The 15,567-nt window shown below is 40.2% G+C and overlaps 1 protein-coding gene across 19 annotated transcripts in view; it reads left to right on the forward strand.

Annotated features, from left to right (window-relative positions):
- The window catches only part of FOXP2 (forkhead box P2), a 461,404-nt gene that overhangs the window by 307,399 nt on the left and 138,438 nt on the right, over positions 1-15,567 (forward strand). For 10 of the 19 annotated variants that reach the window (XM_073573315.1, XM_073573312.1, XM_073573322.1 and 7 more), the window contains 3 exons: positions 601-831; positions 8,060-8,216; positions 9,126-9,336. In XM_073573315.1, the coding sequence (XP_073429416.1) occupies positions 601-831; positions 8,060-8,216; positions 9,126-9,336 (599 nt within the window). The remainder of the gene's footprint in view (positions 1-600; positions 832-8,059; positions 8,217-9,125; positions 9,337-15,567) is intronic. The other 9 variants (XM_073573317.1, XM_073573325.1, XM_073573324.1 and 6 more) reach the window with 5 other exon arrangements.

Below are 15,567 nucleotides of genomic sequence, written 5' to 3' on the forward strand. Positions count from 1 at the left end.
TAAACAGATTTCAACAAATCTTTATGAATTTTTTAGGGATCTATCAGTGTTCTGTCAGGATTCCAATATTTTTTGTTGTAAGCATAGTGCTGTGGTTAATGCTATTTTTTTGTGTAAACAAGAACAGAAGCTCAACAATAAAGGCAAAATTTTGAACAGAGTCTAATATGCAGCTAATACTGAGAGATAGTGTATCTGCTATGCTGCTAAAAAATATTTGTAAAGATAAAAAAATAACATATATGTGTGTATATTGGATAAGAATGACTTTGTGACATCTTTTCTATTTGGGGTTTGATGGATTGACAATTAAGAGGAAATTAAGCAGCCTCAGGCTGCTAACATCTTCTGTTTGATGACACTTGATAATTAGCATGACAATAGTGTATGTAAACATGTTTAGATAATATATAATATATGTAATACACATATTTAAAGTAATAGGTTTTATTCAATTGCTAGTTCTTAAACATTGTTTTTAAATTTCTTAGAAAAGGTCAGTATGGCAGTTGTTTCGATACAGAGCTTTGAATCACAGTCCAGAGTAGTGAAGCTTAGGTAATTTGTAATATATGAAACTTTTGCCTTTATTTATTAAAGTCAAAATGGTTTATTCAGCAACAACTACAAGAGTTTTACAAGAAACAGCAAGAACAGTTACATCTTCAGCTTTTGCAGCAGCAGCAACAACAGCAGCAGCAACAGCAGCAGCAACAACAGCAACAGCAGCAGCAACAGCAACAACAACAGCAGCAACAACAGCAGCAGCAACAACAACAGCAACAGCAGCAACAGCAAACCCCACCACACCCAGGAAAGCAAGCAAAAGAGGTTTGTTCATATGTTTGTTGAAAGTAAAAAATTAAAACCAAAATCAGTTGATGGATTTAGCTTATGATTTAATGTGGCTTTTTGATATTTTTAAATTTTTTTGCAGACAGCAAAGAGTTTTCTTTCCTCCAAAATACCAGAAACCACCACCAAACCCCATTAATGTTAACATGAATATTTTTTTTTTATAAAGGTGTTGCACCTAAAAAAAACATAAAATAATCAGTTGCTTTAGTATGTCCCATAAACTTTATATGGAGAATCAGTGGTGAGAAGCAATTGGGAACCCATGTTTATACAGTGATCAGTGGGATTTCACCTGTTGATAGGTGATAAATCTCTATTGTGGGAAAGCGCATTTAACTGTTGCCCAAACAAACAATGTGGCAGAACCACTTTGAGATAAGCGCACAAAATTATATTACATGTGATCTTCTAGATGATAGTGTGAACTTCTCAAACAAGCATAAATATGATGCAACTAAAAATTCACTGGATATTTTTGTTCCTTTTATTGCCTGCAGCTATAGAACAATAACCTGTTCTTTAGCATTTTCCAAAGATTATTGGGCAAATACAAAGGAAAAAATGTAGCATACCATTATATTTTTGAAGTGTTGGAGGCTATCAGGGTAGTTAATGAAAACTTATGTAAATATAAAAGTTAATAGACAAATTACTTTGTGCAGATATTGTCATTGGACAGATTTAGATGGTTTGTCAATAACTTATAAAATTAATAAGTTTTGAGGGACTTTGTTAATGCAGATTAAACAGATTTACTAAAAAAATCATTTTCAAACTAATTTGCTAAACCAAATAGTTGACCCAATTTCTTACCCCTATAACATGTTCTCTAGTAGCATCTCATGACCTTCCAACACAAGCAGTGATTTTTCTTCCTTTTTTCTGTTTGTAGGAGATGTGAAAATGGCTTTCAGATTCCATTCACTAGCTAAGCCAGCTCCCTTTCTCTAGCTCACTATCAACCATGAAAGACATGATGACTGGCTTAGTTAACACTTAACCCCTTAACAAGCGCCGATACACCATTTAACAGCAGCAGTTAAGGATACTTATTCCTCAACACTGCTTTGTAACAGTGCTGAGAAAATAAGTGTATAGAGCCCCCCCAAGCGTCGGAAAATCTCCGGTGTCTCAAATCCTGGGGGTAGCTGATACCCCAGAGAATATAATTAAGGTTAGGGTTGGGACTTGAGTTAGGATTGTGCTGAGGTTAGGGTTGTGTTAGAGTTAAAGTTGTGCTGGGGTTACGGTTGTGTTGGGGTTACAGTTGTGGTGTAGGGTTTACGGTTGTGGTGTAGGGGTTAGGGTTGTGGTGTAGGGGTTAGGGGTGTGTTGGGGTTAGGATTGTGTTAAAGTTGGAGTTAGATTTGGGGGTTTCCACTGTTTAGGCACATCAGGGGGTCTTCAAACATGACATGGTACCCACCATCGATTCCAGCCAATTTTGTGTTAAAAAAGTCAAACGATGCTCCCTCATTTCTGAGCACTACTATACACCCAAACAGTGGCTTTCCCCAACATACGGGGTATCGAGGTACTCAGGAGAAATTGCATAACAAATTTGTTGTCCACTTTCTCTTGATACCCTTGTGTAAATAAAAAAGTTTGGGTCTAAATTAATTTTTTTGTGAAAAAAGTTAAATGTTAATTTTTTACTTCCACATTGCTTTAGTTCTCGTGAAACATAAGAAGGCTTAATAAAGTTCTTGATTGTGGTTTTACACACCTTGAGGGGTGCAGTTTTTAGAATGGTGTCACTTTTGGGTATTTTCTGTCATACTGACCCCCCAAAAGTCACTTCAAATGTGAGACAGTCCCTAAAAAATGGTTTTGTAAATTTTTGGGAAAAATGAGAAATCGCTAATCAACTTTTAACCCTTATAACTTCCTAACAAAAAAAGTGTTTCCAAATTTGTGCTGATGTAAAGTTGACATGTAGGAAATGTTATTTATTAACTCATTTGTGTGACACGACTCTGATTTAAGGGCACACAAATTAAAAATGTGAAAATTAAACTATGCGCACTGAGCGATCTATATATATATATATATATATATACATATATATATATATATACTAGCTGAAGAGCCCAGCGCTGCCCAGGATTAGTAACTAACTATGGTTAGTTATAATAAATTATTATAATTATATCTATAAGTATATCAAGCTGAGTGTATAGCCCCGCCCACTCCGCATAGTCACATTCACTATAATATCCCACATCATCCCGTCAGCCAGAGCTACCAGACTACTACCCCTAATATCCCACATCATCCCGTCAAAGCCACCGGACTACTACCCCTAATATCCCACATCGTTCCATCAGCCAGAGCCACCGGACTACTACCCCTAATATCCCACATCGTCCTGTCAGCCAGAGCCACTGGACTACTAATATCCCACATCATCCTGTCAGCCAGAGCTACCGAACTACTACCCCTAATATCCCACATCATCCCGTCAGCCAGAGCCACCGGACTACTACCCCTAATATGCCATATCATCCTGTCAGTCAGAGCCACCGAACTACTACCCCTAATATCCCACATCATCCTGTCAGCCAGAGCCACCGGACAACTGCCACTAATATCCCACATCATCCAGTCTGAGCCACCGGACTACTACCCCTAATATCCCACATCATTCCATCAGAGCTACCGGACTATTACCCCTAATATCCCAAATCATCCCATCAGCCAGAGCCACCGGACTACTACCCCTAATATCCGACATCCTCCTGACAGCCAGAGCCACCGGGCTACTACCCCTAATATCCCACATCATCCTGTCAGCCTAGGGTCAGAGCCAGAGCTCTGAGTGGAACGGTCCTAACTTCCATACCGGGGATCCCTTTAAGAGAAGCCTGGCATCAGAACCAGAGCGCTGAGTGGAATTGCCCTAACTTCCATACCAATGACCCCTTTAAGAGAGACTGGGGTCAGAATCAGAGCACTGAGGGATTTACCGTAACTTCCATACCGGGGATCCCTTTAAGAGGGGCCTTTGATCAGAACCAGAGCGCTTAGTGGAATTGCCCTTACTTCCATACTGGGGATCCCTTTAAGAGACCATGTGGTCAGAACCATAGCGCTGAGTGGAACGATCCTAACTTCCATAGCGGGGATCCCTTTAAGAGAGGCCTGGGGTCAGAACCACAGTGCTGAGGGATTTGTCCTAACTTCCATATCGGGGATCCATTTAAGACAGGCCTGGCATCAGAACCAGAGCGCTGAGTGGATTTACACTGACTTCCATACCAATGATCCCTTTTATAGAAGCCTGGGGTGAGAATCAGAGCTCTGAGGGATTTACCCTAACTTCCGTACAGGAGATCCCTTTAAGAGAGCCTGGGGTTAGTATCAGAGCATTTGAAGGCAATTGCCCTGACTTCCATACCGGGGATCCCTTTAAGATAGGACTAGGGTCAGTACCAAAACGCTTAGTGGATTTGCCCTAACTTGCATACCAATGATCCACGGGAGGGGGAGATTCATTTCTGTCCTGTGCTCTGCTCCTGTCTATGGGGCAGACAATGGCTGGGAGCTTATGTTCCTGGGAATGCTAGATTTCTCCCACCATGTCAGTGTCTGCTGAGGTGTTGTCAAGTGGGAAAACTTGCTCATAGCAACCAATCAAAGCTCAGCTTCTTTTAACTAGCTATGGTGAAATGAAAGATGCTTCGTGATTGGTTGGTGATACACACACATACATACATTCACTTTTATATATAGAGATATATTTATTGCTCAATGTGCATAGTCTGCTGTGGTTTTCGGCAATGCGAGTCCTGTTTACACCGGATGATGCACAGCCAAGAATAATGATCTTTTGTGCTGCAGAAAAGATCATTTCACACAATGAACAAGTTTACATGGCAATATAATTATGAAACTAGCGTGTTTAAGAATTCTTGTTCATGATTACCTTGCAGTGTAAATGCCCAGTAACATCTAGTCCCATTATGAAGTCAACAAAATATGTAGAGTCAATAGAAGCTCACTGACTGCTTTGGAACATAATGAGAATCCATACTGGGACCATTTGATGGATTCTGAAGTCAGTGAAGTTTTAAGGAAGTATATTAGCAATATTAATTGATTTATATTGGTAAGGCCTTGTTCTCACTACATTTCTGCAGTATGTTTGTGGTGTTCCGCTTTAATTCTTCTAAAAATGGCATTCAGATGAAAAGCCAACAGGGCCATAAGCTACAATGACACAAACAGAGTTTAAATTAACTCTATTTGTGTTTTCTCAAAGTGTCCATCTGTGTAGTCTGCTACGTTTCTGTGCCCATTCAAAATTACAGACAAAAGCACCAACACATATCACCATTCATGTCATTGCAATCTATGGCCTGGTGGGGGTTTATCTAAATCTCATATATAGGAGGATTCAGATGGAACCTTGCAAGCACCGCAGTGTGAAATCCAGTGTGAATTAGATATTAGGCTAGTTTCACACTGGCATTTCTCAGAGCTGCAGAGGGCTGCGGACGTCCTCCGTGTAGCTCCGCCCATTTCCGTACCTCCTCCGGTTTGCTCCGCCTACGGCCGCATGCGGCCTGCATGCAGCCTGCATACCTATCTTTAACATTAGGTACACAGGCCATGCAGATGTATGTGGATGCAACCGCATGTGTCGTTTTGACGATGTGGCAACCCACGTTGAACACGAGTTAGAATTTTTTTTCACCACATCATCAAAACGACGCATGCGGTCGCATCCACATACGTCCGCACGGCCTGCGTACCTAATGTTAAAGATAGATACGCAGGCCGCATGTGGCCATAGGTGGAGCTGACCAGAGGGGGTGTGGCAGTGGGCAGAGCTACACGGAGGACATCCTCAGCCCTCTGCAGCTCTGAGAAACACTAGTGTGAAACTAGCCTAAGCCATTCAATCCTTAATGTCCCCATACAATCCAGGAAACACCAATACAACAATGCTGCAAGGCAACAGAACTAACCACTCAGCCAGTGTTTTGTTTTGCTGTATGTAATATTATCATATGCTCTGAATGGTCAGGAGAAGCCATGATGGCAATGTGAACAGAGCCTAAGTGTTCAATATACAAAACTAACTTAGTTACCAAAAAGATGGCTTGGCTTAAATTAGGTTTCCATTTGTATTGGAAAATAATATCATGAGCCATAAAAATGATAAAATGAGAATATCTTCTTAATTTATTCTGCTGTATACTTTCACACGTATAGGTATAAAAATGAAAAGCATAGTACTCTACTAGAAAACTGATGAAATACAACAAATGTGGTTTCTTTCCTTTTTTGATACAGTTCAAGAAGCATGCAAAGTTGGCTTATTGTTCAAAAATGGTGGAGCATAAATTTCAAAGTCACGGGCCCCTGATTAATGAACTGCTACTAGAGATTTGGACTAGCGAATAGAAAGTTACAGTTTGATGTGCTCATAAATCAAGCTGACAAGCCGGCTTCTCAGGCCTACCCAGCACTTGTCGGCAGAATGCATCAAATATAAACATAATGCAAATATAACATGTTGAAGTAGTTAAATTGATCAGCAGGTTTTGTAGACATTGTCTTTAAGCTGCCCATTATGCAAACCTACAGGAAACAGTATTGACCTCCTGAGGCTTTGTTTCTGTTTGGATTTGTGAATAGAATTTCAGACAGGCATCAACTACAGCATAGAAATTGTTCCCTTATTTCTCCTGAGGCTTTGGGCAATCCACATGACTTGCTCCATTATGCAGTCTGTTTTCCAGTGAGTGCATCAGAAGTTTCTCTTTTCCCCAAACTAAAAAGGAAAGGTCTCCTACAGCAGCTTGTCTCTTTCTGAAGTGTGACTGCCATCTTATATTCTCTTGAGTCTAGAGAACTCTGGTTCGTCTTGTAATGCCTCACAAAATTGGAAGTTATACTTTTTCTAATAATAGGGCAATTCTCTCCCTTCAGTGTAGTGTGGGCTTAATGTATTCCAAACAAGAGAAAAGAAAGAGCTAACAGGCTATTGGAATAAAGGCTACATCCCAATTTACTAATAGATCACTGGAGACTGCACTCATGGGCAGCTGTGGATTACACATGCATACTTTGAAAGACACATCTGCCTGTTAGAAAGAGCCAAAGTAGTGTGCTACTTTTAGCTTATGTCAATGTATTTATTATATCGCTTGAAGACTATAAATCACACCTGTCTGAACTCCAATCCTATTTTGATATGGTGCAGACACTTTGGTTATTATCTGTAGCAATAAAACAAAATAATCAAGAAATTTTACAATTGTATAGGCAAAAAAAACTGGATCAAAAAATGCTTTTTATACAGAATCAATATAAAGCACACCACACGATATAACTTTACTAACAGCAATAGTAATAAAAGGTAAAAATTACTATACCGCATTCTGGTTTTCATTATATAATAGAAACTCTTCACAAAAGAGTAGAAATATTAGTCAATTGCTGAACATTTTAGCTTTGCCATTTACCTTTATATTGAGTGTATGTTATTATTCTGTGATAGAATGAAAGTTATTTTCTAAAGGTAAACAGCTACGTAATTAGTTTTCACTATAAAGGGATATATGACCTCAGAAAAGTCAAGTGCTTTAGCATTTCATCAATTTAATACCACTTGTATGGTTTTGGTATGGTATTAAAATGTCGTCTTTTCTTGGTTACATTACAAACCTACGTGTCCAATGTATGCAAGGAATTTTATCCAGAATGCAAATGTAATTATTGTATTTGAGAGTAATGTGACAGTCAAAAAAATTGCTATTATATGAGGACAAAATCATGTTAGACAGGCTGTCCTGTGGTAAATGAGAAGCCTTCTGTATTCCTATATAGTTGTTTATTGTTCCAACGCAATTCGGTGCCAGACTGGTGCCATTTTTACTTTGGTTCAGCACCGAAATGTTTGACAATAGAAAAACATTTTGGAATGCAAAAAGCTTCCCATTTGTTGCAGCCCATTCAAAGTGATATCTTCCTCCTCTACTATTATTCCTCTGGAAGAAGTTTTTCTTCTCCAGCTATGGTATTGCAGTAGCAGTTACAGCACATCTACAGGTGTTGTGCCTTCATAAAACACCACTAGGTGAGCCGCATATTCTTGCCTTTCACTAACATTACCTGGTGTTAATGCTCTGTGTTTGCACTTTTGTACCCTGAACATTTATTCAAAAAATTACCATTGTGTTTCATTTCCTAGCAGCAACAATTAGCGGCCCAACAGCTTGTCTTCCAACAGCAACTTCTTCAGATGCAACAACTGCAGCAACAACAACACCTGCTTAATCTTCAACGGCAGGGACTGATTTCCATCCCGCCCAGCCAATCAGCTCTTCCAGTACAGTCCCTACCACAAGGTAAATTTTCTTGTGCTCCTTTTGAGAGCTTAATTTTTTTATATTAATTTTTGTCCTTTGCCCAATTTAAGTATTGAAGCACCAGCAAATTCTAACATGTATGACCTCTTAAAAACTTGTCTGCATTTGCCAAAAAAAATTTAACATCAAAAGTTATTGTAAAGGTAGCCATACACGTGATATAACTATTTGCTGAGTGCTCTGTTAATTACCCCCATAAACTTGTACAATCAGAATTAAAATCCTTATTTCCTGTTTTAGCAGTTGTCTTGGGAATGATGAGCTACCTACCTAAACTAAATATTGTTAGGGATTCCCAATGAAATGTCCAAGATCTGCTAACAATTAGCTATAACACACTTAAATGGTCTCCCTCTGGACATTATCTGTTCAGGTGCTTGTTTTTTGGAATGTAGACGTCATAGTTTCGGTTCAATGAACCAGAGCAGAGACACTACAGTTAGTGGCTCTTGCTGTGGTGGACATGGCCTTTAATTTCTACATCGAAACAGTCATCATTTAACATTATGTAACCCACTATTTTTACCCCTAAAAACACAAACTATCAGAGGTCTGTAATCCAGATCCACCATGATCAGTTGATTGCCCCATAGGGTATCATATTGAACAGGTTACTTGTGGTTAAACTACCCTTTGGATAAGTTTTGTCTGATATAAAAGTATTTGAATAACTCAACATCAAGTGATAGGATCAATGACTGATGTATTTCAGGAAAGCACAAAATGAACGGTGATAATCACATGGATTGGCAGATATAAATAATAAATATGTTTTGCTTGGCCTAATATTTAAAATTCTCATTACTGTTTGTACAAGTCCAGGCTTAATATTCAGGGTCTTGTGAAAATGACATGGTGTTATTAACAAAGCACTGTTTTGTCTCACAGCTGGTTTAAGCCCTGCGGAGATACAGCAATTGTGGAAAGAGGTGACTGGAGTTCATAGTATAGAAGACAATGGCATTAAACATGGAGGGCTAGACCTCACTACTAACAATTCCTCTACTACCTCCTCCATCACTTCCAAAGCATCACCACCAATAACTCATCATTCCTTAGTGAATGGACAGTCTTCAGTGCTAAATGCAAGACGAGACAGGTGAGAAAATGTTTCATTCTCAGACTATTAAAGAACAGTTAAATGTTAACTTTTTGTAAAATTATTTTTAAATGATTTTTGTATTTCAGGCTGCAATTGTCTTAGAATAATGCTATGTGTTTGTAAAAAGGCAAACAAAATCTTATCCCAAATATAGTAATTTCAAAAGAAATACAAAAGTTCCTTTAACCCCCTAACAACTGAATTGGAAAGAAAGGGTTAATTTTGCGCCAACAGTAGATCAAGGATGGAAGATGCAAGTGGTATCCAGATATGTAGTTTATTAGTCAATGTTTTTCAAAGTTACAAACTTCTTCCTGATAAAGAAGTTTGTAACTCCGAAACACATGGACTAATGAACTGCATATCTGGATATCACTTTTATCCTCCATCTTTGATTTACTGGTGGCTCAGAATTAACTATTTCAATCCAATTCAGTTGTTTCCAGTTGTGAGTCTGCAGCATCTTTGAGCCTTTTTTGTGGTTGTGGTCACACAGCCACACCAGGTGAGTACTAGAATTGAGTGAAACGGGTCGGCAAATTCAGAATCCGCCGACTTTTGCTAAAGTTGGGTTTCACCGATCGAAACACGACCATAGCGTGAGGTTGGCCATGAGGTCACCGAGCGCCTCAGTCGCGTTTCAAATAATGCTTCCAGCAACTTTTCTCAGCTAATGATGGAGGACGCACACTGTGGGCAACGTGATGACATGGGCAACGGCCACCACCATCTTAGAGAAGGGCATTGCAGTGATTGGCTGGCTTTGTGTGGAATCACAGTCGCTATAAAAGGTTGTGACCGCCGACCACCATCTGACTTCTGCCGATCTTAGAATAGGGAGAGGTGCTGCTGCTGATTCTGAATAAGGGAGAGCGTTAGGCAGGGAAGAAGAAAAAAAAAAATTTCTTCTGCTGATAGCACTTTTCACTGTACAGTGTGCAGTGACAGGGGAGGATTTTTGTTGTGTGCAGCAGCGCTGGTGGTGATTAGGCTGTCTTTTAAGGCTACATGATAGCTGCATTTCTGTGTGTACACTGCTATTCAAACTGCTTTTTTCAAAACACTCCAACTTTTATTATTTTGTTCTGGTGAGTAACTGAGCGTTCATTTTTTCATACACCGCATAGCGGTGTACGCTCCTCACACACTACCATGTACCGTCTGATATCACGGACAAATACAAGCTATCTGTGTGTGACTCTGGAAAACCAAACCGAGGAGATTTTCCATTTTTCCAGACCTACACCTTATAGAGCTGTCCACTTTTCAAACAGTTTCGTATATCTGCTGTTTGATCACGGTCAAAACTATACAGAGACAGCGTGTGTCACTCCGTATAAAAATAGACGAAGAATGACAATTTTCCATACAGACACCGTATAGCGGTGTACACGCCTCACACACTACCGTGTACTGGCTGGTATCACAGACAAATACAAGCTATCTATATGTGACTCTGGAAAAACAAACCGAGGAGATTTTCCATTTTTCCAGACCTACACCTTATGGAGCTGTCCGCTTTTCAAACAGTTTCGTATATCTGCTGTTTGCTTACAGTCAAAACTATACAGAGACAGCGTGTATCACTCTGTATAAAAATAAACGGAGATTTACAATTTTCCATACAGACACCTTATACAGCTGTCCGATTCTCAAACAGTATTGTATATCTGCCGTTCGCATTACAGTCATATCTATACAGAGTCAGCGTGTGTGTGTGACACTCCGTGTATACATATGCGGAGATTGCTGAAACGGGTCTCCAGCTCTATTGCTTCCTTTTCTGAAGTTTAAAAAAATGCAAGCACTGAGTCGTCAGTGCTGGCTTCTGGTCAGGAGCAACCCCTTTCCTTGTCTCCTTCACCCACACCAAAAGTAAAGGATGCAGCAGCACACACTTCAGATTACTCCATGGAGCTCTTTTCACATACCATGCCTGGGTTAATTAAAAATGGGGCCCATCATATACTGGAGCATTCCAAATGGGGGACATCATACACTGGAGCAGCATTTACGGGGTTCATTATACACTGGATAATTAGAAATGGAGCCCATTATATATGGAGCATTATTTGAGCCCATCATACACTGGAGCATCATCCATGATTTCCATCATATACTGGGGCATTATAAATGGGCGAAGATCAGACACTGAAGCAGCATCTATGGGGCACATTATACACTGGAGCATTAGAATTGGGGCCCATTATATATGGAGCATTATTAGGGTCCATCATACACTGGAGCATCATCCATGAGGCCCATCATATACTGGAGCATTCCAGATTGGGGACATCAGACAGTGGAGCAGCATTTACGGGACCCATTATACACTAGAGCATTAGAAATGGAGCCCATTATATATGGAGCATTATTAGGGCCCATCATACACTGGAGCATCATCCATGAGGCCCATCATATACTGGAGCATTCCAAAATGAGGCAGATCAGACACTGGAGCAGCATCTATGGGGCACATTATACACTGGAGCATTAGAAATGGGGCCCATTATATATGGAGCATTATTAGGGCCCATCATACACTGGAGCATCATCCATGAGGCCCATCATTTACTGGAGCATTCCAGATTGGGGACATCAGACACTGGAGCAGCATTTACAGGGCCCATTATACATTGGAGCATTAGAAATGGAGCCCATTATATGTGGAGCATTATTTGGGCCCATAACACACTGGAGCATCATCCATGGGGACCATTATATACTGTAGCATTATGTGGAGCTCATCTTATACTGTATGGAACATTATATAGTAACATAGTAACATAGTTTTGAAGGCTGAAGGAAGACCTTATGTCCTTCTAGTTCAGCCTATTTTTAGTGCAGCTGTTCTGCATTGTTGATCCTGGGGAAGGCAAAAAAAACCCACAGAGTAGAAGCCAATTTTCTCCATAGGGAAAAAAATTCCTTCCCCTAAGCTGGGTCAACCATCTACCTATAATATTATGTTATTCGTAACCTTCTATACTGTTATTCACAAGAAAAGCATCCATTCCTTTCTTAAATTCATTCAGTGAGTTGGCCATCACCACTTCCTCAGGAAGAGAATTCCAGAGCCTCACTGCTCTAACCTTGAAGAACCCTCTTCTATGCTGGTGCAGAAATTGTCTTTCCTCCAAACGAAGAGAATGCCCCCTTGTTCTTGTCACAGTCCTTGGTACAAACAGTTCATTGGAGAGATCTCTGTATTGCCCTCTGATATACTTGTTCATATATATTAGGTCTCCCCTAAGTCTTCTCTTTTCTAGAGTAAATAGACCTAATTTTGATAACCTTTCTGGGTATTGTAGTGAACCAACTCCATTTATCATTTTAGTAGCCCGCCTTTGGACCCTTTCAAGTTCAGTAATGTCTTTCTTGAGCACCGGCGTCCAAAATTGCACACAATACTCCAAGTGTGGTCTGACGAGTGATTTGTACAGAGGGAGAATTATGTTTTCATCTTGTGTCCCCAGACTTCTTCTAATGCATCCCATGACCCTATTTGCTTTGGTGGCAGCTGCCTGACACTGGGCACTCCAATTTAGCTTCTTATTGACTAAGATGCCTAAGTCTTTTTCCATGTCTGATTTCCCCGGCAGTTTCCCGTTTAGTAAGTAATTGTAGCATGTTTCTCCTTCCCATGTGCATAACCTTACACTTATCTGTGTTAAACCTCATTTGCCATTTTTCAGCCCAATTCTCCAATTTACTCAAATCTGTCTGTAGTTGCAAACTGTCCTCCTTTGTGTTAACTACCTTACATAGTTTTGTATCATCTGCAAATACCTATATTTTACTGTGTAAGCCATCCACTAGATCATTAATAAATATATTAAATAGTAGGGGGCCCAATACAGAACCCTGTCGTACCCCACTAGTAAGCCTGGCCCAATCTGAGTATGCACCATTAATAGCCATTCTTTGTTTTCTATCACTAAGCCAGCTGCCTACCCATCTACACACATTTTCCCCTGTGACCAATTATTCTGTATGGAGAAATATATGGGGCTCATTATTCTGTATTGGGCACAATGTGGTGGCCATAATACTGTATGGAGTAATATACTGTCCTTTTTTTTGAGCTATTGTACAATTTAAAATAGATCAGTCATGTCATGTAAGCAGTGAAGTATTTGTCATTGTACTATACCTATATTTCTGTGCTGTATCGGAGCATCTTGAGTTGTAGTATGTGTTAAAGGGGCGCACTGACACTCTTTGGCCCAGGGCACACGAAAACCTGGAGCCAGCCCCACCCCCCACAACTTTAGCCAAATAACCCCCAGTTTTCAATGCCTAACTATTATTATTAAGTAAATTAAGGTTGACAAGCTTCAGTAATAAGAATTGATGTTTTTGGCATTGAAATGGGCACTGTAGGTGTGTTTACTGTCCTCCACTCCCTGCTGACTTTGCTTCCCCATTGACTTGCATTGGGTTTCGTGTTTCGACTTTTCCCTATAGTCGGCCGATTTCGTTAGACTCGACTTTTGCGAAAGTCGGGTTTCATGAAACCCGACTCGACCCTAAAAAAGGCAAAGTCGATCATCTCTAGTGAGTACCATTGCCTTTGGTCTCCACTCTGTAACTTTTATTAAACCCTATTGTTCTTGTGTTATTCCAGTTTCTTCATGTTTAACCCCTTAACAACATATGACTTACAGGGTACCAAGTAGTCGAGCCTGCATTTTTCCTGGCAGATGATGGCTGATTTAATTAGACATTGTCTTCCTCTAAAAGCCATGTATGGAGGCCACGGCTGTTAACCTATCAAGTGCTGCTGTCATTCTGTGACAGCGGCATTGACAATGCACCAGCAGGAGGGCGTGCGGTTGAATATGCCCATTGGCATGGCCATAACATGATCAGGGGGCACCAGTGGGTTGCTATGACAGCCAGGGATCTGCTGAAGACCTCTATGCCTTTCATGACGACACTTCTGTAAAAGCTGGCATTCATAGCAGACCTTAATATTTGCTATTTACAGCAATTCTGTGGCATTGCTGTGTATGGAGGAAGCGATCAGACAATAAAGTCCCCTAAGAGGACTAATCAATGCATTGAAAAGTGGAAAAAAAGTTTTAAAAATTATGAAAAAAAATGAAATGAACATGAAAGTTATTATCAACTTGTTTTCCCCCATTAAAAATTAAAAATTTTAATAAAAAAATACACAAATTTTGTATCTCTGTGTTCAAAGAGTTTCAATCTACCTAAATATAAAATAAATTAATGCGATCAGTAAACACTACAGTTGAGCAAAACGGGTCGAAAAAATTCAAAAGTCGCCGACTTTCGCCAAAGTCGGGTTTCATGAAACGAAACCCGACCTTAGCGTGAGGTCGGCCACGAGGTCGGCAACTTTAGCGCCAAAGTCGCATTTCAAAAGATGCTTTAGTGCCCTTTTTCTGCCATTCAGGAAGAACGGACACTGTGGCAACGTGATGACATAGGCATCGGTCACCACCATCTTGGAGAAGGGCATGCAAGTGATTGGCTTGCTTTGTGTGGTGTCACAGGGGGTATAAAAGGGCAGGGACGCCGACCGCCATGTTACTCATGCTGATCTCAGAATAGGGAGAGCTGCTGCAGCTGCTGATTCTGTAGGGAGGGCGTTAAGAAGGCAAAAAGAAAAAAAAAACTACTGCTGCTAGCGCTTTTCACTGTAGTTACTGTGCAGTGAAAGGTGAAGATTTTTGCTTTTGTGCAGCAGCGCTGGTGATTAGCCTGCCTTTTAAGGCTAGCTGCATTGCTGTGTGCACACTGGTGTTCAAACTACTTTTTTAAAAGCAATCCAAATTGTATTGTTTTGTCCTGGTGAGGTAGTGAGCGTTCATTTTTTCACACACCGTACAGCGGTGTACGCTCCTCACACAGTACCGTGTAACGGCTGTTATCACGGCCAAATTGAAACTATTTAAGTGTGTGACTCTGTAAGGAAAAGCCGAGGAGTTTGTCCGTTCTTACAGACCTACACCTTATAGTTTTGTCCGTTTTTCAAACAGTTTAGTATATTTGCTGTTTGATTACATTCAAAACTAGACAGAGACAGCATGTGTCAGTCCGTATACAAAAGCACGAAGCTTGACAATTTTACATACACCGTACAGCGGTGTACATGCACGCTCCTCTCTCAGTACCATGTAACGCTTTTATCATGGCCAAATTGAAGCTATCTACGTGTGGGACTCTGTAAGGAAAAGTCGAGGAGTTTGTCCGTTCTTA

Source organism: Dendrobates tinctorius, unplaced genomic scaffold (assembly GCF_039654945.1).
Source record: "Dendrobates tinctorius isolate UK_male_01 unplaced genomic scaffold, ASM3965494v1 ptg000035l, whole genome shotgun sequence".
NCBI classification, from domain to species: domain Eukaryota; kingdom Metazoa; phylum Chordata; class Amphibia; order Anura; family Dendrobatidae; genus Dendrobates; species Dendrobates tinctorius.